General features: G+C 38.1%; 1 protein-coding gene across 4 annotated transcripts in view; it reads left to right on the top strand.

The window, feature by feature from the left end:
• Positions 1–27,953, top strand: part of SPIDR (scaffold protein involved in DNA repair) — a 486,766-nt gene that overhangs the window by 120,138 nt on the left and 338,675 nt on the right. For 3 of the 4 annotated variants that reach the window (XM_045789117.2, XM_087864884.1, XM_087864885.1), the window contains one exon: positions 23,542–23,786. In XM_045789117.2, the coding sequence (XP_045645073.1) occupies positions 23,542–23,786 (245 nt within the window). Of the gene's footprint in view, positions 1–23,541; positions 23,787–27,953 lie in introns of those variants that run through there. The other variant, XM_087864886.1, reaches the window with a different exon arrangement.

Below are 27,953 nucleotides of genomic sequence, written 5' to 3'. Positions count from 1 at the left end.
ATTAAAATGATTGAAGTATAAAAAGTTTTTACAGTTTTCAGTTCCATGAGATGCTCAGTGAAAAACTGGGCAAATTGTAGTCAAATATGTTTAGGAAACACTACGTATTACAGCCCCCTCTTAGAGGTCACAATGCACATGGGCATATTAAGAGCTCCTGAGTGATAAGCACTGGGTGTTATAATGCAACTGATGAATTATTGAACTCTACATCTGAAACTAATGATGTAATATAGGTTGACTGTTTGAATTTAAATAAAAAATAAACAAAAGCTCCTGAGAAATCTTACAGTTTAATTTTATTCAACCTAGTTTATTCAAACTGATTTGATTGTAGAGCTCATTTTCTCTTATTAACATCTTATGAATCTTGTGTTTGGAGAGGCACATCCCAGGTCTTCTGTACAGGGCTGTATACTTGCTTTGTACTGTTTTTGCTTTTCTTTATTGCCTTTGTTTTCTTAGGGCACTTACCTGGCATATTTCTGTTGAAGCTCTTTCCGCCTTCCTAGGCTTCACTGATTTTCTTCCATTCCCTTCCCTCCCCAGTTCCACCATTGTATAAGATTTCAATTCTTTGTTTTGGGGGGGAAAAAAAGCCTAGCTCATAATAAGAAACAGACTGTGTCCTCCCTCTCGTTCCATTTGCATAAATGAACAGATTAAGTTTTAGACCACACTCTCATTTGGGCTTCTCTATTAATTTTGAGGCCTCAGTTTTGAATGCAGGTTTGAGTTGGAGGACCCTTCAGCCTCCAGCAGACCGGGGACAAGGTGTGCTGCCCCTACCTGAGTGTGCCAGCTGGCAGGGTTACAGAAAGACTCAGAGCTGTGTCTTTCTCTGAACATGTTTTGAAACAGATAATGGCTGGATAGGTTGTATCACAGACTGTATCCATATTCTACAGTTATATACTGCCTTCCTTGGACAAGGGGGTGCTTTTCTTTCTTGTCCTCTATAATCACTGGTTCTGGGCAGGTCGCTACTTGTTTGCTGTGGATTTTTGTCCTTGGGCATATGCTCTGACCTCCACACTCAGCTGTGCTTGGTGAAGTATGACTGACCCCGTAGGTTCCTTCTAGAGCATTGTAATTTCTCTCTCTCTACCTTTCTTTTAAGATGCGCCTTGTCCTGCTGTTTCTCATTTTCTCTTTGGGTTCCTCAGAGCAGGCTCTTTGGAATTTAAGATCAGGTGGAATTGTGCTTTTGTGATCCTATGTCGATAGGACTTAAGTTCTATCATTCTCATCGGGCTGGAATTTGAGGTTGGAAACATATTTGAGGAGGGCAAGCCAAGTGGTTTACAAAGGTGTGACCATGGGAGTAGCTTGTTAAACCTGTTTACCTCAGAAAAGATTTTTTTTTTCTGAAGTGTGTGAGAAAATCTATTGCTTTTGTTTTTCCACACAAACTGGCTCCAGTTTTCATGGATAAAGTTTCAGTCACAAACATACCAAGTAAATAGTGAAAGTTTCAGTCACAAACATACCAAGTAAATAGTGAAAGTATATCTCCTATCAATAGTTTAAGTCTGTATTGTCTAGAATTGTGTTGTGTTTATTGATTTTTAATCCCAATAGAAAATAAAATTCTGTGAGCAACTGGGAGTCTGATAGATATAATCTTTACATTTTTGGTGGTTTTGCTTTCCACACAACTGTGCAGTTCTTGATTACTTAGCCAGAAAATAGCCCACGTTAATTAAGGGGTGTGTATGTGATTCCATTGGAATTTAAAGACCACTGGGGTATGAATTTTGGTGCCTCCCCACTACAATCATTGTACCCAGAATGATTCCTGATACATAGTAGGCACTCAATTAATTTGTTAAAAAGAGTGAATTCCATTTTAACATTGGGAGTGGAAATAAAGGCGTTTGCTAAGTGTATTTGTTGGTTTATCAGTCACCAGTACTCTTTCATTCCCTTTAATTTTTAAGAGCTGTCTTCGTTTTGGTCATTTTATTTGCCACAGTTGCCATGGCTTATCTTCTGTGGCATTTTTGCTGTTGCCCTTATCTTCTACCTTCCCTAAAAACATTTAGTGGTTGTTATTAGATTTAAAAGCTTCTAAGCAGGCAGAGTCTTAAAATCCTTTTGTTCTTTTTTTAAAATGCCACTACTGATCTCACTTGTAGTGTGACTTTAAGAAAGGAAGGCTGAACCCAAAATAAACATGGTGAACTTAGCATAGCCTGACTCTTGGTGATCTCATAAGATCTTACAAGGGCAGGTCTGGGCATGGGTCAGTAATTGAGTGGGAAGTCTCAGAGAGCAGAAAGCAGTGCACTGCCTGATGTGGCATGGGGAACTCGCCTGGCCCTGCAAGTCAGGGTGCAGCCAGCACCTGCCCCGCCCCCACCATCAGGCAAACAAGGTGTCTTCAGTGAACCCCACCCCCAACCTGCCTTCCCTCCCCTCATGGACACCTCCTCACCTGGGCTGAAAAAAAGGGCTTGAGACTTTTGTTTTGCATGAAATATGAGTCAAGTGAGCTGTTTTCTGTCTTATAATTGGTTATCTAAAAAAGTGATTTTAGTTTAGGTACTATTTTCCTTTTCTTTGTTTTACCAGCTGAGTTAGTAAGTAGCTACAAAGGCGTCATTTAAAAATAAGAAGTGGTGATTTATTACTAGTATTCTACTATTGCTCTTAGTGTGATCTTTCAATACATTTCAGAGTTAAAAGCTTTAAATTTCTAAGTGTTAGCAGTGTTTGATCTAATTTGTTTCATTTGTTGTAGAAGTAACTTTACTATGGAGGCACTAATTCTTGTAATTAGCCTCTATTTTTTTACTTTGTTAGTAGACACAGTTTTTAATCTAAGAGGTGCCTACTCATGTCGACTTTCATACATGGATTTAGATTTAGATTTGATATACAGGAATTGGGACACTTCAGTTCAGGAGTAGCTCTTTAATTGTTCAGGGAGATCACTAACGAGAATCTTCCCTGAACATTCCATGAAGAAATTTGTTGGTAGGATTACATTAGCTTCAAGGGTATCAGATGAATTGAATAAAGTATTATGCTAATTAATTTTTAAATCTAAAATTTGTGATAGTTACTTAAAATTTATTTTTTAAAGAAAAAACAGTGCTTATTGAATTAATACCTATTTGTATGATTGCATGAAAAATTGTATGATTTTTTTATTACTCTTTTTAAAATCAGCTCACTTAAGTATATTCTTATTTTATCCCAGCTCTTCCTGTTGCCCAGATATTGTGTGCATTACCAAGTAACTGGCAGATTAGAGAAACGATGGAGTCTTTTTTCTATTTTAGCTGTATAGTATTATAGAATATCAAAATAAAGAATCCCTGAAAGTAACAGAAGTCTTTGTGATCCCTATCCTACAACCAGAAAGAGGTTGTCTATGATGAGGCTACCGTCACATAAATACTCCTTAACGTTCAGGGAGCTCTGGGAGGTAGAATGCTGTGGCTGGTTTGTTCTCACATGTGTCCACAACTTGGGCATCTTAAAGGTTGGTGTCTTGGATCATTTCTTCTCCAATGACCTCTTTGCCAAGCAGATGCATTCCAGCCTCTTGCCAGGTGTCTGTGCTAGTCCTGTGATCATATAAGACTCCCTGTGTTAGAAATAGTATCTTCTTTTCCCTTTCTTTGCTCCTGAAGGTATGCTCTATTTCCGTTAGTAGCACCACTATCCTGTTTTGCCTTCTTTGAACCAATTGACTCTTCCTCTGAAGTATTTCATTAGCACTATTGGTTACCAAACAATTTTAGAATAGTGATTATTAAAGTAGTAGGTGAAAAATGAATTGTATTGAATTACTTTCAGTACATTAAAATGTTATCAAACTTAATTTGTTAATGCATTTCAGCAGTGGGGTTGGGAATAGAAACAAGTCTGAATGCAGAGACTTTACCACTGACTCAGACCAGTCACTGGTACTTAGAAGCTACATTGGAAGCATGTGAAAGAATTTGTACATCATTATTCCAAGAAATAAATTTGAGCATATTCCCATGGATGATGGGTCTATTGATTTGTCTTTATGTAAGAGAACATGTGTGTTCTCTCTACACACACACACACACACAATCTGTAAGATTATATTGTTCTTATTATCTTATTCTTATTTCCTCCTGCTTCCTAGTGTGAACCCTAAACTTTATGTGAACTTGTTTATATATCTTGAATATCCATTCTAGTTTCCTAACTTCTGTGCTTTCTTCTCTCTTCTCATTTTCATCTATTAAGAATTTTCCAGGGGTGCCTGGGTGGCTCAGTTGGTTAAGCATTCGACTCTTGATTTCAGCTCAGGTCATGATCTCAGGTTCATGAGATCCAGGACTACATTGGGCTCCGCACTCAGTGGAAAGTCTGCCTATCTCTCTCTCTCTTTCTCTTAGTTTCTCCCCCTTCCCCTGCTCATGCTCTTTCTCTCTGAAATAAATAAATAAATCTTAAAAAAAATTTTTTTTTTCGAATGCTTTGAAATATGGTGTAGGTTTTATTTCTCCTGGTATGTATGCTGGTTTCAAATGGGACAGAAATAAGGGCTCCATTCTTTGCCCACTTGTAACATTTAATGTGAACCATGCTTGTAATATCTCCTTTATTTGATTTCAAGCTATTTATGGAACTAGGTCTCAGATTTTCTCTCTTGCATAACATCTTGCACACAGCGTGTACTGAATAAATATTTGTTTAATAGAAAATTTTTTCTTTTTGGAGATATATAGAAGATAATTAAGCCTCTTGGTTATAAGCAACAGAAAACAAATCTAGCTACTTTAAAAGAAGAAGAGGAAATTTATTGGAATCATGCTTGTGTATCTCATGGAATCTAAGATAAAGGTGAAGGATGAACTGGGTCTCAGGGCAGCTCTGGGAACCTCACCAGCAGGAAATCGTGGATCTTTCATTTAGAGATTAACCATTAGTGTGTCTTAGCTTCTACTTCCCAGACTCTATATCCCTCAATTAAAAATCTGATTGGCCCAACTTTGGTGACTTGTCTACCTGAGGCAAATCATAGTAGACACATGGCTGCTTAGACATGGATGAGGCCCACCTGTGGCTGCTTGGATGTTGAAGGCTATCTCCTCCATTGATAGTTCTCTGAAGAGAGAAGTTAGAAATAAATTGTGACAGTTGTCTATTATAGCAGTATTGCTCACTTTTGGAAACTGAGAAAGTTTTGAACACTTTACGATTTTGATACGTTTGTAGGCGGCTTCAGTTACAGACAGTTTACAATGTTGTCATTGTCTTTTGGTGACTGATTTCACAGGAACTACCCCTTGCTCATACTTTAATCTTGCCATTTGTGATATTTAAGCACTAATTCAGGTGTCTCCTAGTTCTGAAGTTACTAGGTCAGAGGAAAGAAAAGGAATCACAATACTAATAAGTATATTATGTTTCAAACATTAGCAAATAATGATCGTAGCTACAGTCACTCTTTGGCTCTGGGAATTTGACCACTGCAGTAAATTTTCTACTATAAAAGATCAACATTTACTTGTTGGTATTATTTCTGTAATAGTGAAAGGCTGTATACCTGAAAGAAGTAATATTATAAGAAAGTTTTAAGAGGGCACCAGTTGGTTAGCTTTCCAAAGGAAACAGGAGAAAATATTGGAAAATATGTGTTTCAAAAGAAAAAAAAATAAGGCTTTATTTTGGTACTTGAGATCCAGTATTGAAATAAAGTAATATGTTTTGTATAAAGATGATTTGGTAAAGAATAAAAATTTTCAAGGAACAAAAATATTGCCCAAGTACACTGGGTCACTGTGTAGCACTAGGCAGTCTACCAGAGATAATGATTTAAAAATCTTTGGTTGAGAAAATTTTCTTAAGATACTAGAAGGGATTTCGGTTTTATGTACTGGTTCTTCCTCTGTCATTTTTAAATTGTAATAATGGTTTTCTGATGACCTCTCAATCTGTGTACATTTAGACCCATATGAGTAAAAAGTAAATGTCTCTCCTACTAGAAATATGGCTAAAGTGTATGAATAAGCAATTCACTGAAAAAGAAATATGAAGAGCCAATAAAAAAGTGCAAAGATTAACCCTGTGGATAATCGAGAAAATGCAAACTTAAGCAAGAATGAAATATTTTATACATGTCAGAATAAAAATTGAAAAGTATAAGAAGAGAAGAAGATGACGGTGGAGTAGGAGAACTCTAGGCTTGCTTCATCCCATGAATACAACTAGATAACTATCAAATCATCCTAAATACCCCAGAAATTGACCTGAAGACTGGCAAAACAAACTCCACAATAAAAGGTAGAGAAGAGGCCATATCAAGGAAGGTAGGAAGTGTGGAGACATGGTCTAGGGGAGAAGCAGTTTGTGGCCACTATAGTCAGGAGGAAGCCACTGTCACAGAGAAGAGCAAGAGACAGACTAACACACAGGGAAGCACAGAGGGAGAAAATGAATCCCCATAGCAATTGGCTTGGTAAGTGAGAGAGGTGGAATTTCCTGATTTCTGACAACCAGCAGAACTTAAAGCCTGGAGTTTTTGGTTTTGTTTTTTTAAAGATTTTTTTTTTTAAAGTTATCTCCACATCTAGTGTGGGGCTCTGACTTAAAACCCAGAGATCAAGAGTCACATGCTCTACCAACTGAGCCATCCAAGCGCCCCGAAAGCCTTTGAGTTTCAAAGGTCAGCAGGCTTACCTGGGATAGAGCCTGGAGGGCACTGTGCTGCTTTTGGAGTGATGGCTGGCAAGGAACCCACAGACATAAAGCATGGAAACAGTGATCTGAAGAGTGCCTGGGACACACAGTGGGGAGGTTATTTGCTTATTTTGGAGCATGTCCCAGAAATGCAGTGTTCACAGAGAGAACCCTCCAGGCACAAAGGAACTGGCCAGCACCATTTCCCTCTGCCACCGCTCCACATAAGCGCAGGGCCACCTACGGGAACCAGCACTGCGCTGACACTTGCTACCTAACACAAGCTCCCCCTCCCCCCAACACACAATGCTCCAGCAGAACCACCCTTCCCAGTCTTGTTTGCCTCAGTCCTAGTGCCACAAGTCCCTCCCCCAGAAGACCAGCCCAAACCCCTGTTCACCCTGGTTCTCCTGGCTTGGGAGTTTTGTAAGGCCTTGGTTCTGGCAGATAGGTCTCATTTCACAAGCAGACCAGAGCACACCTAGTTAAAATGCACTACATTCAGGCCAGGGACCAAACACTTCCCATGGTAGGCAAAGAGAACCTCTGTAGATGACCAGTCTGAAAGATAAAGTGGCCAGGACAAAACAACAGAGCACACACAGTACACATTGGAGACATGCCTGGAAGCGCCAGGCTCTGGGGAATGAGGGGTGATACATGGTAAGGCACTAGAGGACTGCTTCTTTATAAGGCTATTACCCTCAAGAAGAGGAGACATAGCTGACTTTCCTAACACACATAAACAGGTAGAAAGACTTAGACAAAATGAGAAGACAGAAAAATTTATCCAAAATGGAAGAACGGGACAGGTCCGTGGCCAGAGATCTAAATGAAACGGATATGAGTAACGTGCTTGGTGGGTATTTAAAGCATTGATCATAAGGATACTCATGAAAACAAAAAGAAAAGAATGGAAGACTCTTAGCACAGAGATAAAGAATAACATAGCAGAAATAAAGGGCTCAGTAAATGAAATGATTAACATGCTGGATGAAATGAAGAGCAGACTAGAAGAAGCAGAGGAACGAATTAACAATCTAGAAGACAGAGGAATGGAAAGTAATGAAGCTGAACAAAAGAGAAAAAAGAATTAGGCAAAATGAGAATAGACTTAACTCAGTGACTCCTTCAAATGTAATAACATTTGTATCACAGGAGTCACAGGATAAGAAGAGAAAGAAAAGAGGGCAGAAAATTTATTTGAAGAAATAATACCTGGAAACTTCCATAATCTGGAGAAGGAAACAGATAACCAAATACAGGAGGCATGGAAAATTCCCCCAAAAATCAACAAAAGTAGATCCATACCAAGACATATTGTGATTAAAATGGCAAAATATAATGATAAAGAAAAAAAATTAAAAGCATCAAGAAAAAAAAAAGACAGTAACATAAAGGGGAAACCCCATAAACCTAGCAGGGGATTTTTTTAACAGGGAGTGGCATGATATATTCAAAGTGCTGAATGGGAAAAATCTGCAGCCAGAAATACTTAGTCCCACAAGGGCATTATTCAGAATGGAAGGAGAGATAGAGTTTTCCAGACAAAAACTGAAGGAGTATATAACCACTAAAGCAGCCCCGAAAGAAATATTAAATGGACTTGTTGAGGGGAAAGGAAAGATCAAAAGTGACAGTGTGAAGGTAGGAAAAACAAAATCAGTCAAACTGATTATTTCTGTAAAAAAATCAGTCAAGGAACTCACAAAATAAGAGGATGTAAAATAAGACAACATATACCTAAAACATAGGGAAGAGAGGCAGAAAGAATGGGTTCAAAATTAAATGACCATCAACTTAATATAGACTGCTATATGCAGAAGAGGTTATATACAAACCTGATGGCAACCATATATCAAAAACCACTAATAAATATGCAATAATAGAAAGAAATCCAAATATATCACTAAACAAAATCAGCAAAACATGAAAGGAAGGCAAGAAAGGATCTGAGAAAATCCTCAGAAACAACCACAAAACAAAATCACAATGAGTACATATTGTCCATAGTTACTTTGAATGTCAATAGACTAAACTCCCAATCAAAATACATAGGGTGACAAAATGGTTAAAATAACAAGACCTATCTGTATGCTGCCTACAAAAGACTCATTTTAGATGTAAAGACACCTGCAGATTGAAAGGGGATGGAGAAACATTTATCATACAGTTAGATGTCAAAAGAAAGCAGGAATAGCAATACTTATATCAGACAAAATAGACTAAAAAAAAAAGATTTTGTTTATTTATTTGTCAGAGAGAGGGAAAGAGAGAACAAGCAGGGGGAGTGGGAGGCAGAGGGAGAAGAGGCTCCCCACTGAGCAAGGATCCCTATGTGGAACTCGATCCCAGGACGCTGGGATCATGACCTGAGCTGAAGGCAGACACTTAATTGACTCAGCTGCCCAGGTGCCCCACTAAATAGACTTTAAAACAGACTGTAACAAGAGACAGAGAAGGACACTATATAATGATAAAGGGGACATCCAACAAGAAGATCTAATAATTGTAAATATTTATGCAACTCAACATAACATAGCAGCACCCAAATATGTAAGATAGTTAATAACAAAATAAAGGAATTAATAATAATAGAATAATAGTAGGGGACTTTAACACTCCGCTCATTAGATAGGTCATCTAAACAGAAAATCAACAAGGAAACAGTGGCTTTGAATGACACACTGGGCCAGATGGATTAAAAAGTTATATTCAAAACATTCCATCCTAAAACAGTAGAATTTTCCAAGTGCATATAGAACACTCTCCAGAATAGATCATGAGCTAGGTTACAAAACAAGCCTCAGCAAATTCAAAAAGATCAAAGTCAACCATGCATCTTTTCTGACCACAATGCTACGAAACTACAAATCAACCACAAGAAAAAATATATAAAGACCATAAATAGATGGAGGATAAATAATAAATTTACTAAACCATAAATGGGTCAACCAGGAAATATAAAGAAATAGAAAAGTACATGAAAACAAATGAAAATGAAACGACAATGGTCCTGGTGCACCTGGTTGGCACAGGAGGTTGAGCAACTGGCTCTTGGTTTTAGCCAAGGTCGCGATCTCAGGGTCGTGGGATAGAGCCCTGCTTCTGTCTCTACACTCAGTGGGGAGTCTGCTTGAGATTCTCTCCTTCTCCCTCTCCCTCCTCCCCAAGTAAATGAATAAAAACTTAAAAACAAAACAAAACAAAACACACACACACACACACACACACACACACAATGATCCAAACCTTTGGGCTGCAGCAAAAAATGGCTCTAAGAGGGTAGTTTGTAGCAATAGAAGCTTACCTCATGAAGCAAGAAAAATCTTGAATAAATAACCTAACCTTATACCTAAAAGAGCTAGAAAAAGAACAACAAACAAAACCTAAAACCAGCAGAAGGAAAGAAATAATAAAGTTTAGAGCAAAAATAAATGATATGGAAACTAAAGAAACAATCAAACGGACCAGTGAAACCAGGAACTGGTTCTTTGAAAAAAACAATAAAATTGATAAATCTCTATTCATACTTACCAAAAGGAAAAGCGAAAGGACCCAAACAAATAAAGTCACAAATGAGAGAGGAGAAATAACAACCAATCTACAAAAATACAAATAATTATGAGAATATTATGAAAAATTATATGCCAACAAACTGGACAATCTAGGAAAAAAATGGATAAGTTCCTAGAAACATATAAACTCCCAAAACTAAATCTAGAAGAAATAGAAAGCTTCAACAGACTGTTGACCAGCAAAGTTGAATCAGTAATCAAAAAATTCTGAACAAACATAAGTCCATGATCAAAAGCCTTCACAGGACAATTCTACCAAATATTTGAAAAAGAGTTCATACCTCTTCTTCTCAAACTATTCCAAAAAAATAGAAGTGAAAGGAAAACTTCCAAATTCGTTCTATGGCCAGTGTTACCCTCATACCAAAGATTCCACTATGGATAAAGACACTACTACAATAGAGAACTACAGGCCATGATCTCTGATGAACACAACTGCAAAAATTCTCAACAAATTACAAGCAGACAGAATCTAATACATTGAAAAAAAAATCATTCACCTCAATCAAGTGGGATTTATTCAATATTCGTAAATCAATGGGATATATCACATGAATAAGAGAAAGGATAAGAAACATATGATCATTTAAATAGATGCAGAAAAAGTGTTTTTCAAAGTATAACATCCATTCATGATAAAAACCTTCAGCAATATAGGTTTAGAAGGAACATACCTCAACATAATAATAGCTATATATGAAAAACCCACAGCTAACATCAGCTTAATGGGGAAAAACTGAGAGCTTTTCCCCTAAGGTCAGGACAAGACAAGGATGTCCACTCTCACCACTCTTATTCAACATAGTACCAGAAGTCCTAGCCACAGCAATCAGACAACAAAAAGAATTAAAAGGCATCAAAATTAGCAAGGAAGAAGTCAACTTTCACTATTGGCAAATGACATGATATTCTATGTAGAAAGCCCAAAAGACTTCACCAAAAAATTACTAGAACTGATACAGATGTCAGTAAAGTTGCAGGATAAAAATCAATGCACAGAAATCTGTTGCATTTCTATACACCAATATTGAAACAGAAATTAAGAAAACTATCCCACTTACAATTTCACCAAAAATAATAAGATACTTAGGAATAAACCTAACCAAAGAGATGAAAGTCCTGTCCTGTACTCTGAAAACTCTGGAACACTGATGAAAGAAATTGAAGATGACACAGAAGAAATGGAAAAACATTCTGTGCTCCTGGATTGGAAAAAGATTGTTTCCAAATATTGTTAAAATGTCTATACTACCCAAAGCAATCTACACATTTAATGCAATCCCTATCAAAATACAGCATTTTTTATAGAACTAGAACAAATAATTCTAAAAGTTTTATGGAACCGCTAAAGATCCCAAGTAGCTAAAGCAATCTTGAAAAAGAAAAGCAGACCTGGAGGCATCACAATTTTGGATTTCAAGTTATATTACAAAGCTGTAGTATTCAAAACGTATGGTACTGGCACAAAAATAGACACAGCATGTCAGTGGAACAGAATAGAGAACCCAGAAATGAACTCTTAACTATTTGGTCAATTAATCTTCGACAAAGCAGGAAAGAATATCCAGTGGGAAAAAGACAGTCCCTTTAACAAATGGTGTTGGGAAGATTGAACAGCTACATGTAAAAAAATGAAACTAGATCACTTCTTACATCATACACAAAAATAAATTCAAAATGGATTAAAAACCTTAATGTGAGACCTGAAGCCATATACATCCTAGAAGAGAACACAGGCAGTAACTAACCTCTGTGACATTGGCTGTAGCAATTTTTTTCTAGGTAAGTCTCTGGAGCCCAGGGAAACAAAGGAAAAAATAACTTTTGGGACTTAATCAAAACAAAAAGCTTTTGCATAGCAAAGGAAACAATCAATTAAACTGAAAGTCAACCTGTGGAGTGGGAGAAGATATTTGCAAATGACATACATGATAAAGGGTTAGTATCCAAAATATATAAAGAACTTATAAAACTCAATACCCCAAAACAAATAATCCAGTTATAAAATGGGCAGAAGACAGGAACAAACATTTCTCCAAAGAAGACATCAAGATGGCCAACAGACACATGAAAAGATGTTCAACATCACTCATCATCAGGGAAATACAAGCAAAACTACAAATGACTGATACATGGATAAAGATGTATCCATGTAAATATATACAATGTAAATGTATACTGCATGTAAATATATAGAATGGAATATTAATTGAGGTATAAAAAATGACATTAGTGGAAGTACAGAATATAATAAAAATAAGTCAGGGAGAGGAAGAGAAATACCATATGATTTGACTCATATATGGAATGTAAGAAACATAACAGAGGTAAAGGGAAAATAAAATATATAGAGAGAGACAGACCAAGAAACAGAGTCATTATAGAGAACAAACTGATGGTTACCAGAGGGGAGGATGGTGGGGGTGGGTGAAATAGGTGATGGGGATTAAGGAGTTCACTTGTGATGAGCATCAGGTAATATATGGAATTGTTGAATTAGTATATGGTATACCTGAAAATAATATAACACTGCTTGTTAACTAATTAAAATAAAAACTTCTAAAAATGTGTAAGAAGATTGCTATGTCCTGAATTTTGTTCCCCTCCCCAAAATTCGTATATTGAAGCCCTCTCAGTTGGGATAGTATTTGGTGATGGGGCCTTTGGGGGTGACTAGGTCATGAGGCTGGGTCCCTCATGATGGAATTACTGCCTTTATACGAAGAGACATGAAGAGGGGTACCTGGGTGGCTCAGTCAGTTAAGTGTCTGCCTTCGGCTCAGGTCCTGGTCCTAGGGTCCTGGGATCAAGCCTGGTGTCAGGGTCCCTGCTCAGTGGTGAGTCGGCTTCTCCCTCAGACCCTCCCCCCTGCTCATGCTCTCTCTCACTCTCTAACTCACGTGCTTTCTCCTCGAATAAAGAAAAAGAGGGAGCGAGAGACATGTGGGAGATCTCTTTTTCTGTCTCTCTGCCCTTTGAGGACACAGCAAGAAAGTGTCCATCTGCAAGCTAGGATGAGCTCTCAACCCCAACCAAATTGACTGGCACCTTGACCTTGGACTCCCCAGTCTCCACAGATCTCAATGTCTATTTTGTAAGCCACCTGGTCTATGGAATTTTTTTATAGCAGCCTGAGCTGACTAAGACAAATTGGTACCAAGAAGTGGGACTCTGCTGTAAGAAATACTTTAAAATATGGCAGTGGCTTTGGAACTGAGTAGAGCCTGGAAGAGTTTTGAGTTATAGTGAGGGAGCTTCTCAAGGTGATTCTGGTGAGAGGTCAGACAAGAAATAGTAATCCTTTTATATATTTGGTTAAATAAAATATATTATCATAATTTCACCTGTTTCTTTTTATTTTCTCAATGTGGCTACTAGAAAATTTAAAATTACATGTTTCTTGCATTGGGCAGCACTGAATTAGAACTACATGTGTGAACATGGATAAATATTAAAAAACAATATTGATAAAAAATAGGTCATTCAAAGCTGTGTTCAGAGGACACCATTTTATAATTTTATATAAAATATAAAAGCTTGCAAAATAATACTATACAGTTTATATATGTGTGTTTGTGATAAAAACAGGACTCTAATAAAATGCCAAGTGAAGGAGAGCTTTACTTTAGGAAGGAGGAAAACAGGAACAAGAAGAGATATGTAAAATGTCAGCTGCATCATTTAAAATAAAATGAAGGGTAATTTGCATCCTGATAACATGTGACATAGGGTGATAGGGTGAGGAGTGTATGTATTTTTTATATCTTTTTTATGCTTTTCCATGTGCTTGAAATAAGTCACAATAAATAGCTATTATCTCTAATTCTTGAAATATTTCTAAGAGAATTTTCCATTTTTGGATGTTAAAACTGAGCTGTGTCATGAAAAAGGTTGCTTTGGCCGATCTCGTAGAGGTTGCTGCCTATGCTCTCCTCTAGGATTTTGATGGATTCCTGTCTCACATTGAGGTCTTTCATCCATTTGGAGTTTATCTTTGTGTATGGTGTGAGAGAGTGGTCAAGTTTCATTCTTTTGCATGTAGCTGTCCAATTTTCCCAGCACCATTTAATGAAGAGACTGTCTTTTTTCCGCTGGATGTTTTTTCCTGCTTTATCAAAGATTAGTTGCCCAAAGAGCCGAGGGTCCATTTCTGGGTTCTCTATTCTGTTCCATTGGTCTATGTGTTTGTTTTTGTGCCAGTACCATGCTATCTTTGTGATCACAGCTTTGTAGTACAGCTCAAAATCCAGCAACGTGATGCCCCCAGCATCGTTTTTCCTTTTCAACAATTCCTTGGCGATTCGGGGCCTTTTCTGGTTCCATACAAATTTAAGGACTATTTGTTCCAGTTCTTTGAAAAATGTCCTTGGTATTTTGATCGGGATAGCATTGAAAGTGTAGATTGCTCTGGGTAGCGTAGACATTTTAACTATGTTAATTCTTCCAATTCCATGAGCGTGGAATATTTTTCCATCTTTTTGTGTCTTCTTCAATGTCTTCCAAGAGTGATTTGTAGTTTCTAGAATATAGATCCTTTACCTCCCTGGTTAAGTTATTTCTGAGGTAACATATGATTTTTTGGTGCTATTGTAAGTGGGATGGATTCCCTAATTTCTCTTTCTTCAGTCTCATTATTCATGTATAGAAATGCACTGATTTCTGAGCATTGATTTTGTATCCCACCACATTACTGAATTGCTCTATAACTTTTAAACGTTTGGGTGTGGATTCTTTTGGGTTTTCCATATAGAGTATCATGTCATCTGCGAAGAGAGACAGTTTGACTTCTTCTTTGCCGATTTGGATACCTTTGATCCCTTTTTGTTGTCTGATTGCTGTTGCAAGGACTTCTAGTACTATGTTGAATAATAATGGCAAGAGTGGGCTTCCTTGTCATGTTCCTGATCTTAAGGGAAAGGCTTGCAGCTTTTCCCCATTGAGAATGATATTTGCTGTAGGCTTTTCCTAGATGGTTTTTATGAGATTGAGGAATGTACCCTCTATCCCTACACTCTGAAGGGTTTTAATCAGGAAAGGATGCTGTATTTTGTCAAATGCTTTTTCTGCATCTATTGAATCATATCATTTTTGAAAAAACTGAGAAATGGGAGAGTCTGTGAAGTTACTTATCCAAAGTCACAAAACAAATAGCTGAGGTGCAATTCAAAACCGTCTTTCTTGTTCCAATACTCATAGTCCTTTCTTATTAATCGGATTCTGTGATATAAAGGTGAAATGTAAACAAGCTTATGAACTGCAGACTTCTCTGACCTACCTTTGACTTTTCCCCTTCTTCCAGTGCCAGGCACACATGCACCTCTGCACTAATGTGCATGCACACACCCACACACGTTTGTGTATATGCATACCACATCCGTTCTGAAATAATATGTGTTCCGTACTGTCAGGCTTGGGCTAACATATGTGGTGTCTGGTGAGCTTTAGTTCCTTTCTGTGTCCAGGTAAGGAGACTTCCTACATTCTTCAGGGATTATCAGCTCAAGGAGAGTTCTAAACTACAATATGTAAAGTGATAGTTTCTAGTTAACTTTTCCTAAGGGTGTTTGTTTTTACTTTTAGCTTCCTCTTGGAAATGCCTATGTGAAAAAATATATGAGTTGTTCTGCTAGTTAACGCATTGTTTGTATCTTTGATTGACTGCTAAAGACATTATTTGTTGTGTTCCTCATTGTCTTTTACATAGAGACCCTTCTACAAATCAAGGAAAAAAACCTTCCAGAAAATAAAGTGCAAACTTAAAAACATATTAAATTTAAAACCAAACGCTTGCATTAACTACTGTATGGGCTAAAAATGATAGCTAACATTAACTAAACGCTTAATGTGTTAGGCATTATTATATCTCCAATTTATAGATGAGGAAACAAAGGCATAGGGAAGTTAAGTAAATTGCATAAGGTAACCAGCTAGTGAAGGGCAGGGCTGAGCCAGAGACAATGCAGGAGTCAAATGCTGCCTTTATTGGTAAAAGATTTTTTAAGCTATACTGCTCCAAGTGATCTTTCTTCTCCACACCTGTATCTGCTGTGCCAAACGTGTCTTGAATTATTCATATATTACTTTGTATTTGTAGTTTAGTTCTTACTTGTTCCAGTTTTGAAATCAATTATAAGTATGTGAGAGCAAGGATAGACTTGAAAATTTCCTTGTATTAGCTATAGCAGCTTAGGGAACACGTGGATAGTCTGCATTCAATGTATTCTTTTTTTTTAAAATTTTATTATTTTATTTTCTAATTTTTTTAAATAATTTTTTATTATATTATGTTAGTCACCGTACAGTACATCCCTAGTTTTTGATGTAAAGTTCCATGATTCATTACTTCTGTTTAACAACCAATGCACCATGCAATACGTGCCCTCCTTAATACCCATCACCAGCCTATCCCATTCCCCCACGCTTCTCCCCTCTGAAGCCCTCAGTTTGTTTCCCAGAGTCCATAGCCTCTCATGGTTCATTCCCTCTTCTGTTTACCCCCCCTTCTTCTTCCCTTTGTTCTCCTACCGATTTTCTTACTTCTTATGTTCCATAAATGTGTGAAACCATATGATAATTGTCTTTCTCTGCTTGACTTATTTTGCTTAGCATTATATCCTCCAGTCACGTCCATGTTTTGCTGCAAATGTTGAGAAATCATTCTTTTTGATGGCTGAGTAATATTTCATTGTATATATGGACCACATCTCTCTTAATCCAGTCATCTGTTGAAGGGCATCTCGACTCCTTCCACGATTTATCTATTGTGGACAATGCTGATATGAACATTGGGGTACATATGGCCCTTCTGTTCACTATGTCTGTATCTTTGGGGTAAATACCCAGTAGTGCAATTGCTGGATTATAACGTAGCTCAATATTTAACTTTTTAAGGGACCTCCACACTGTTTTCCAGAGTGGCTGTACCAACTTGCATTCCCACCAACAATGTAGGAGGGATCCCCTTTCTCCACATCCTCTCCAGCAATTGTTGTTTCTTGCCTTGTCAATTTTTGCCATTCTAACTGTCGTAAGGTGGTATCTCAGTGTGGTTTTGATTTGAATTTCCCTGATGGCTAATGATTTTGAACATTTTTTCATGTGTCTGTTAGCCCTCTATATGTCTTCATTGGAAAAGTGTCTGTTCATATCTTCTGCCTATTTTTTGATTTGATTATTTGTTTCTCGTGTATTGAGTTTGAGAAGTTCTTTGTAGATCTTAGATACCAGTCTTTTATCCGTAGCATCATTTGCAAATATCTTCTCCCATTCTGTGGGCTGCCACTTAGTTATTTTGACTGTTTCCTTGGCTGTGCAGAAGATTTTTATCTTGATGAAGCCCCATAAGTTCATTTTATCTTTTGTTTCTCTTGCCTTTGGGGATGTGTCATGAAAAAGGTTGCTTTGGCCGATGTCGTAGAGGTTGCTGCCTATGTTCTCCTCTAGAATTTTGATGGATTCGTGTCTCACATCGAGGTCTTTCATCCATTTGGAGTTTATTTTTGTGTATGGTGTGAGAGAGTGGTCAAGTTTCATTCTTTTGCATGTAGCTGTCCAATTTTCCCAGCACCATTTATTGAAGAGACTGTCTTTTTTCCACCGAATTTTTTTCCTGCTTTGACAAAGAATAGTTGCCCAAAGAGCCGAGGGTCCATTTCTGGGGTCTCTATTCTGTTCCATTGGTCTGTGTGTCTGTTTTTGTGCCACAGCTGTCTTTATGATCACAGCTTTGTAGTACAGCTTGAAATCCGGCAATGTGATGCTGCCAGCTTTGTTTTTCCTTTTTAACAATTCCTTGGCGATTCAGGGCCTTTTCTGGTTGCACACAAATTTAAGGGCTGTTTGTTCCAGTTCCTTGAAAAATGTCATAGGTATTTTGATCGGGATAGAATTGGAAGTGTAGATTGCTTGGGTAGCATGGACATTTTAACTATATTAATTCTTCTGATCCATGAACATGGAATATTTTTCCATCTCTTTGTGTCTTCTTCAATGTCTTCCAAGAGTGATTTGTAGTTTCTAGAATATAGATCCATTACCTCTCTGGTTAAGTTAATTCTGAGATAACGTATGATTTTTGGCGCTATTGTAAATGGGATGGATTCCCTAATTTCCCTTTCTTCAGTCTCATTGTTTGTGTATAGAAATGCAACTGATTTCTGAGCATTGATTTTGTATCCCGCCACATTACTGAATTGCTCTATAAGTTCTAGTGTTTGGGGGTGGAGTCTTTTGGATTTTCCGTATAGAGTAGCATGTCATCTGCGAAGAGAGACAGTTTGACTTCTTCTTTGCCGATTTGGATACCTTTGATCCCTTTTTGTTGTCTGATTGCTGTTGCAAGGACTTCTAGTACTATGTTGAATAATAATGGTGAGAGTGGGCATCCTTGTCGTGTTCCTGATCTTAAGGGAAAGGCTTGCAGCTTTTCCCCATTGAGAATGATATTTGCTGTAGGCTTTTCCTAGATGGTTTTTATGAGATTGAGGAATGTACCCTCTATCCCTACACTCTGAAGGGTTTTAATCAGGGAAGGATGCTGTATTTTGTCAAATGCTTTTTCTGCATCAGTTGAGAGGATCATATGGTTCTTGACTCTTTTCTTGTTGATATGATCTGTCACACTGATCGATTTGCGAATGTTGAACCACCCTTGCATTCCAAGGATGAATCCCAGTTGATTGTGATGGATAATCCTTTTAATGTACTGTTGGATCCTATTAGCTAGGATCTTGTTGAGAATTTTTGCGTTCATATTCATCAGGGATATTGGTTTGTAATTCTTTTTGATGGGGTCTTTGCCTGGTTTGGGGATCAAGGTAATACTGGACTCATAGAATGAGTTTGGTAGTTTTCCTTCTGTTTCTATTTTTTGAAACAGCTTCAGGAAAATAGGTATTATTTCTTCTTTGAATGTTTGGTAGAATTCTGTCAGGAATGTTTAGGGAGTCCGCAACCCCTGGACTCTTGTTTTTGGGGAGGTTTTTGATCACTGCTTCAATATCTTCATAATTAATCGGTCTTTTTAAATAATCAATTTCTTCCTGTTTCAGTCTTGGTAGTTTATGGATTTCCAAGAAGGCATCCATTTCTTCCGAGTTGTTTATTGTATTGGCATAAAGATGTTGATAAAAGTCTAATGATCCTTCCTATTTCCTTGGTGTTGGTTTTGATCTCTCCCTTTCATTCATAATTTTATTAATTTGGGTCCTTTCTCTATTCCTTTGAATAAGTCTTGCCCAGTGGGTTATGGATCTTATTTATTCTTTCAAAGAACTGGCTTCTAGTTTTGTTGATCCGCTCTTCTGTGCTCCTGGTTTCTAATTCATTGATCTCTGCTCTAATCTTGATTACCTGCCTTCTTGTGTGTGTGTTAGGCCTGTGCTTCTGTTCCTGTTCCAGCTTTTGAGGTGAGAATATAAAAACTGCATTTTAGATTTTTCTGTTCTTTTTAGTGAGGCTTGGATGGCTATGTATTTTCCCCTTAGGACTGCCTTTGCAGTGTCCCATAGGTTTTGGACCATTGTGTTTTCATTCTCTTTGGTCTCCAAAAATTGCTTAAGCTGATTTTTAATTTCCTGGTTTACCCAATCATTCTTGAGCAGGATGGTTCTTAGTTTCTAAGTGTTTGAGTTTCTTCCAAATTTTTGCTTGATTGAGTTCTAGTTTCAAAGCACTGTGGTCTGAGAATATGCAGGGAATAATCTCAGTCTTTTGGTATCGGTAGAGACCTGTTTTGTGACCCAGTATATGGTCTATTCTGGAGAAGGTTCTGTGTGCATTCAAAAAGAATGAGTATTCTGTTGTTCAGTTGTGTAGTGTTGTGTGTATATCTATGAAGTCCATCGGGTCAGAATGTCATTCAAAGCTCTTGTTTCTTTGTTGATTTTCTTGTTCGGTGATCTATCTATTGCTGACAGCAGAGTATTGAGGTCCCCTACTAGTAACGTATTATTATCCTTATGTCTCTTTATTCTGGCTAGGAGTTGGCTTGTGTATCTAGCTGCTCCCCTGTTGGGGGCATATATATTTATAATTGTCATATCCACTTGTTGGATACATCATTAAGAATAATACAGTGTCCTCTGTATCTCTAACTACAGTCTTTAGTTTAAAATTTAATCTGTCTGATATGAGAATTGCTACCCCAGCTTTCTTTTGAGGTCCGTTGGCATGAAAAATGGTTTTCCATCCCTTCACTTTCAGTCTGGATGTATCTTTAGGTTCAAGATGAGTCTGTTGTAGACAGCCAATGGATGGGTCATGTCTTTTTATCCAATCTGCAACCCTCTGGCATTTATGGGAGCATTTAGGCCATTCACATTGAGAGTGATTATTGAGAGATTTGATTTTAATGATGTCATATTGCCTGTGAAGTCTTTGTTTTTATAGATTGTAAATTTCTGTTCTGTATCACTCTTGGGGTCTTTTTACCTTTATGGAACCCTCCTTAATATTTCTTGTAGTGCTGGCTTTGTGGTCACATATTCTTTCAGTTTCTGCTGGTTTTGGAAGGTCCTTGTCTCTCCTTCAATTCTGAATGACAGCCTTGCTGGATAAGGGATCCTTGGCTATATGTTCTTCTCAGTTAGAGCTCTGAAAATACCTTGCCAACCCTTCCTGGCCTGCCAGGTCTTTGCAGACAGGTGTGACGTTATTGTGATATTCCTCCCTCTGTACGTAAGGATTTTCTTCCCCCTGGCGGCTTTCAAGACTGTATCCTTGGATCTAATATTTGCGAATTGCAGTATGATGGGTCGTGGTGTAGGTCTGTGGTTATTGACCTTGGGAGGGTTCCTCTCTGCCTCTTGGACACACATACTTGTTTCCTTGGTAGATTAGGGAAGTTCTCAGCTATGATTTGTTCAAATATCTCTTCTAGACGTCTCTCTTTCTCCACTCCCTTGGGAATAACAATGATTCTGAAATTGGAACGTTTCATTGAGTCAGTATTCTGCTATAATCTACATTCTTGAGATTGGATTTTTTTGAGCCACATTTCCATTTTTACCTTCTCTTCTACCATCCCATCTTCCAATTCACCCATTTGTTTTTCTGCCTCTTTTACTCTGTCCGTTAGAGCATCTAGTTTTGACTGCATTTGATTCATAGCATTTTTAATTTCTGCCAGATTCGTTCTCATTTCCACCCTTAGAGATTCTATATTCCCGTTAATATTTTCATTAATATTTTTTCAAGCCTACACATCATCTTGACCATTGTTACTCTGAACTCCATTTCTGATAATTTGGTTTTATCCATATCCATCAGTTCTCTGGCAGAGGCCACAGTCTCTGTGTCCTTTCTTAGCTGAGAGTTCCTCCTCCTCGTCATTCTGATGAGGAGAGGTTGTGCGAATGCCCAAAGCCCAAATTATTGACCAGGACCCAGGTAGTGTGCACTTGTTTTATAGGGACCTTAGGGATGTGGCCTTCTTGATTTTTCATCCTGCCTTCTGGGGGAGGGGCCTGCTGCACTGATACTAAGGCAACCCTGTTTGGGTAGTGTTGCCCCGTCCTCTGTGAGGGGGTGGTGGGTATTTGCACAATGTGAACCAGTGTTTCTGGGCTTTTGTTCTCTGGCGGCTTTCCCTGGTGGATTTCTGTGACTCTTCTGAGAGTCAGAGCAGCAGTGGCCCTATCCCAACCTCTTTCTCAGAACAGAGATATTGCAGTCTGCTCTCCACTGAGCTCTCCTGGCCTCTTTAACTCTGTTTCTGTCGGAGCTGTTAAAAACACTGCAGTGTCCCGGGATGTGCGCCCCACAGCCACTCTCCCAGTCCTGGCTTCCATGGCTGGCATTGTCCTTTTTGCTTCTAACACCGCCAGCTGCCCCCAGTTCCCGCACACGCTCCAGAGTTCCCTGTTTAAGTGTGGTTCACACGTGCTCTGGAGCTCCAGATTTCAGTGTGGTCGTGCATTCGCTCCCTGTCTCACAGTAGCTGTCTGGTTCCCGTGAGCACTCCAGAGCTCTGGCTTGCTTTCATTGTGGTTGCGTGGGTGCTCCTGAGCTCCTGGTTTCAGTCTAGTTTGAGTGTGAGCTCCGGAGCTCTGGTTTTCAGTTTGGACAGGGGCATGCTCTGGAGCTTCCAGTTTCATTCTGGTTCCACTGAGCGCTCCGGGGCTGCCGTTTTCAGTCTGGTCGCGCGTGCTTCCGAGCTCCTGGTATCAGTCCGGTTCCACTGAGTGCTCCACAGCTCCAATTTTCAGACTGGTCCCGAGCGTGTTCCTGGGCTCTCGGTCTCAGTCTGCTTTCCTGCGGGTGCCAGTCTGTGATCCAGCCTGCTCCCCAGTGCAGGCGTATACTGCTTCCCGGTGGCCGAGTCTGAGCGCTTCATCCCCTTCCGTTCATCTTCCGATATCTGTGCATGGATTCAGGGCTCCCTGCTTCCTACCTCAATACTCATCGCTGGAGATGTTCATTTGTAGACATCCAGATGTATCTTCCTACGTCTCGGGCTGATCTCGTGGGTGGTAAGGATGGTCTGGTAGATATCCAGCTCGACTCAGGGTACCAGCTGAAAAAAGGGTCCCCTACTCCTCCGCCATCTCCCCCCCCCCCCAGAAGACTCATCTTATCCCTCTTCTCTTAACCCCTTGCAGTCTCCTATTCACTCTCTTGAACCAAGTGTCTGCTACAGTGCCAGGGACACAGTCCACGTTGATCCATCAAAATAAACAGGGCTCCTCATGAGGGACCCCATGCCTACCCTACAAATTGAGTGGGTACAGAAGATCCATTTCAACTAAATGTACTGTTTTCATTTAATAAATTTAAAAAAATTTAAAGGTATTAAATTAGAAGAGCTTACTAATACACTGGAAAATTAGAATGTTGAAGGATAAATTGTTGCTGATGTTAGAACAAAATGGGACTGACCTGTGAATCCAAGTATTGGGAAAATAAAATACCTACCACACTTAAATATTTTAGTGTGTGTCTAAGTAAAGACAGACGACATCACAGAAAACGTTTTTTGATTCTTCTGTCCAGGATTCGCTATGTGATATGATCTCCTGTTTTATAATCCACTTTAAAAAAAAAGTTGAAGTAGAAATTTGAGTAGGATAAAGTAAGAAACATTTTAGGAATTGTTAGTAAAAAGAGGCAATGACTCATATTCTTAAATAGGAACCATTGATAGTAATTTCAAAATAAAAGTTTAACCTTTAAGTAACTATTTACAAAGTTATTTCAATGAATGTTACCAGAGGAGAATGGAGCAAAGGCATATATAAATATGGACTTGTATAAAGAGTTATCCAAATTTAATTGCATTTCTTTTAATATTTTTCAGAGCTCTACAGAAATTTCGGAATATTCATCAGATAGTGAAAAGGAAGAGGACTCAGAGAATGTCGTGTTCATTGATTCAGAATCCTCTCCGAAATACCACATGGATTTTGGATTTGATGATAGACAGATGATGGAGAGACCTATAAAGCAGAGGGTGAAATCTGCAGAGACTGTTTTGTACACACCTCAGAAACAGACATTTCCCAGGACTCCAGAAACATCAGCAAACAAGAAGAAGCTTCTAAGGTTAAATTACACCTTTTTAAAAATCTTTCTTTATCTTTCTTTAAAATCCAAATACCTGAAATGTTAATTTAGAAATACTTAAACTCGTTTAGTAGGGGACGAAAATTTACAATATAATTGTAACTTTGATAAGCTATTATAGAAGTTCTAATTTCTGGAGATGATATAGGGAACGGTTTATCCAAGTCAAGCATTGATTGTTTCAGTCATGACAGCTTATATGAATGCTTTCCTTAGTGGGATTGGTTATTTGGGTTTATCAAATTTTATTGAGCATCAGCATTCCAGATACTTAGATAATTAAGACAAGTAAAAGCATATTCCTGTTTTCGCATAAGTTATATTACGAAGATGGAAAGAGAAATAAATATATTCAGGTTAATTTTACAAGTATGGTTATAGAGATTGTCCAAGGGAATACTTGCAAATGCAAGGATGTATAAGAGAGCAAAGACACACAGATAGGAAACTGCCTGGTATGTATATGAATAACCACAAGGGGCAGGCCACTGGGGGGTCAAGCAGGACATGTGAAGGGAATAAGAGTATGCCTTCTAAGATCCGTGTCCCAATCCTGTGTAATACATGGTCTCTTTGTGTTTTAAATTAGAACAAAACAATGAAAACAAAATTTCAATGAAAGTGAGAACTTGTGGGAAGCAGTGCCACAAAAGCAAACTTAGTAGAGAGTTTCAAGGCAAAAAGGAGTTTCAGTAGAAAGAGTAAATGTGGCAATGAAAAACACACAGGTTTGGATCTGTTTAGGAAATGTTTATGTCAAGAGAGGGCAGGTACAGTGTGTACTGAGTACTCAGTGGCAATGTTAGTGAACCAGCAGGGGAGGAAACCAGGGACCCATGGCTCAAGGAGTGTCCAGGACAAAGAGTAGAGACAGTGCTGTGATTCTTTTGCTAGGACTGGGATTTCAGGCAAGAAGTCAGATGTGCAGATTAGCTGCTAGTGGCTTGAAAGGGATCTCAGGTTCAAGGAGTCAACAGAGGAAAGATGAGGACTATTTAGAGAATAATGAGGAGGACCCAGTGGAGACAGAGTGGTCCAGGGAAGGAAGTAGGGAAGGGGCATCAGGAGAGGAGAGACCTGTCTTAAGTGTAGGAGTGGAGGGACGAGTATAAGGATGTCACAGGGTCTAGCGGAATGGGTGTAGCATGGTGGGTCGGTTCATGCCTATTCACCATATATATATGTTTATAACATAAAATAACTCAGGCTTTATGCCCAAAGTAGAGAAATTTAAAGCCTCAAAAGAGAATGGTGGTGGTTTGTATTAATCTCTGGAAGGAACATGAAAAGAAGAAATTAGAGGGATTTGAATGTCTTTGTTGTTGAAGTCGATGCCACGCAATTACAGAAAGCCATGTCCCCAACCCTCTTGGGGGCCTACTATGTTCTGAGCAGTGTTGCATATCCTGGAGACATAGCAACTAAAGCCCTGACTGTGTAGGGGAGTGTGTGATGAGGACCTAAGAAGTAAAGTAGAAGTAATGTCAAAAGAAGATAAACTTTATGGAAAGAAAGCAGAAACGAGGGATCAAGAATGGCTAAGAGGTGTGGGGAAGGGCATTCCATGGAGCTGACATTGCCTTAAGAGGGGGGTGCGGGGGATCTGATGGTTTTGTTTTATTTGGTTTTTCTTTTTGTTTGTTTGTTTGGTTGGTTGGTTTGGTTTTTCTTGATGAGAAAATCATGAGGCCTTATTTTTTAATTTTTTATTTTTTTTTGAGGGAAGGAATTGTTAGCCTTTTACTTTCTTGTAAATTGACCATATACATTCTTTATACAGTTTATATACTGGGGTCAGAATTTTTATTATTGTTTTGCTTCTATACTTTCAAAGAAAAATTGAATTTTTTTTTCCCCACTACCTTTGCTGTTTGACATTGAGGTGTATTTGGCAAGAATGTATGAAGGTTTCTATTTTATGTGGTCAGTTCTATCAGTTGGTCTTATTGTGTCACCCACCCACCCCATTACTTTATAAAAGTAGAAAATTGGTCTGCATTCTTAGTAGTAATAGTCTCTTTTTACATTTGTTCTTTTTTCTTTCAGTCTTATGAAAATATAAATAATATACAGCACTGTTTAAGGTGTATAGTGTAATGACTTGACTTACATATATTGTGAAATGATGACCACTATAAGTTGTTAACATCATCACCTCATATATACCAAAAAAAAAAAAAAAAAAGAAAAAAATGTTTTTTTCCTTGTGATAAGATCTTTTAGGATCTACTCTCTCAGCAGCTTTCCAGTATACCATATAGCAGTGTTAACCGTAGGCCTCATGTTGTACGTTACATGTCCAATACTTATTTATCTTGTAACTGGAAGTTTGTATTCTTTGATCACCTTCCTCCAGTTCTGCCCCCCACGCCACCTGTGGTCACCACAAATCTAATCTTTTTTTCTACGAGTTTGTGGTGGGTTGTTTGTTTTTGTTTTTGTTTTGTTTTGTTTTTAGATTCCGCATATAAGTGAGATCATACAGTATGTATCTTTCTCTGTCTAACTTATTTCACTTAGCATAATGCCTTCAAGGTCCACCGATGTTGTCACAAATGACAGAAGTTCCTTCTCTTTTTGTGGCTGAATAATAATTCAGTCAGTGTGTGTGTGTGTGTGTGTGTATGTGTGTACCATTTTCTATATTCATTCATCTGTCAGTGGACTCTCAGGTTGTTTCCATTTTTTGGCTATTGTAAATAATGCTGCAGTGAACATGGGGATGCAGATACCTCTTCAAAATAGTGATTCATTTCCTTCAGATATATACACAGCAGTGGGATTGCTGGATCATATAGTCTATTTTTAATTTTTTGAGGAATCTCTATACTGTTTTTCATAGTGGCTGCACCAACTTACATTTCCACCAACAGTGCCCATGAGATTCTTTTTCTGCATATCTTTTTTTTTTTTTTAAAGATTTTATTTATTTATTTGACGGAGAGACAGCCAGCCAGATAGGGAACAGGGGGAGTGGGAGAGGAAGAAGCAGGCTTCCAGCGGAGGAGCCTGATGTGGGGCTCGATCCCATAACACCGGGATCACGCCCTGAGCCGAAGGCAGACGCTTAATGACTGTGCTACCCAGGCGCCCCCTTTTTCTGCATATCTTAACAATAATTTGTTATCTCTTGCCTTTTTGATGATAATCATTCCAACAAGTGTGAGGTGATGATTAGTGATGTCGAACACCTTTTCCTGTACCTGTTGGTCATTTAAATATCTTCTTTAGAAAAATGTCTGTTCATGTTCTTTGCCCATTTTTTTAAAAATTGGGTTATTCGTTTTTTTGCTATTGAGTTGTGTAAATTCTTTATGTATTTTGTATATTAACTCTTTATCAAGTATGTGACTTGTAAATATTTTCTCTTATTCTGTAGGCTGCCTTTTCATTTTGTTGATTATTTCTTTTACTGTGTAGAAGCTTTATAGTTTGATGTAGTCCCACTTGTTCATTTTATTCCTTGTGGTTTAGGTGTCATCCAAAAAAATTACTGCCAAGACCCATGTCAAGGAGCTTTTTTTCTATATTTTCTTCTAGGAGTTTTATGGTTTTATGGATTAGGTTTTTAATCCACTTTGAGTTAATTTTTGTGAGTAGTGTAAGAATAGGAGTCTAGTTTCATTCTTTTACATGTAAATATCCAATTTTCCCAGCACCATTTATTGAAGAGACTGTCTTTTCTCCATTGGATATTCTTGGCACCCTTATCAAATTTTAGTTGACTCTGTATACATGGGTTTATTTCTGGGCTTTGTATTCTCTTCCATTGGTCTATACGTGTCTGTTTTTATGCCAGTACCATATTGTTTTGATTGCTGTAGCTTTATCATATAGCTTGAAATCAGCATGTGTGAAGTCTCCCACTTCATTGTATTTTCTCAGGATTGCTTTGGCTATTTGGGGTTCTTGTGGTTCCATACACATTTTAGGATTGCTTTTTCTATTTCTGTGAAAATGCCATTGGAATCTTGATAGGGATTGCATTGAATCTATAGATGGCTTTGGGTAGTTGTGGGCATTTTAACAATATCAATTCTTTCAATCCATGAACATTGGATATTTTTCCATATATTTGTGTTTTCTGCATTTTTTTTCATCATGATTCTGTATATAAAAAATCCTAAAAACTCCATTAAAAAACTG

The sequence above is a fragment of the Ursus americanus genome, chromosome 9, assembly GCF_024610735.1.
Source record: "Ursus americanus isolate L20-20 chromosome 9, mUrsAme1.1.p, whole genome shotgun sequence".
NCBI lineage: Eukaryota > Metazoa > Chordata > Mammalia > Carnivora > Ursidae > Ursus > Ursus americanus.
This window is presented reverse-complemented; position numbering and strand designations above follow the sequence as displayed.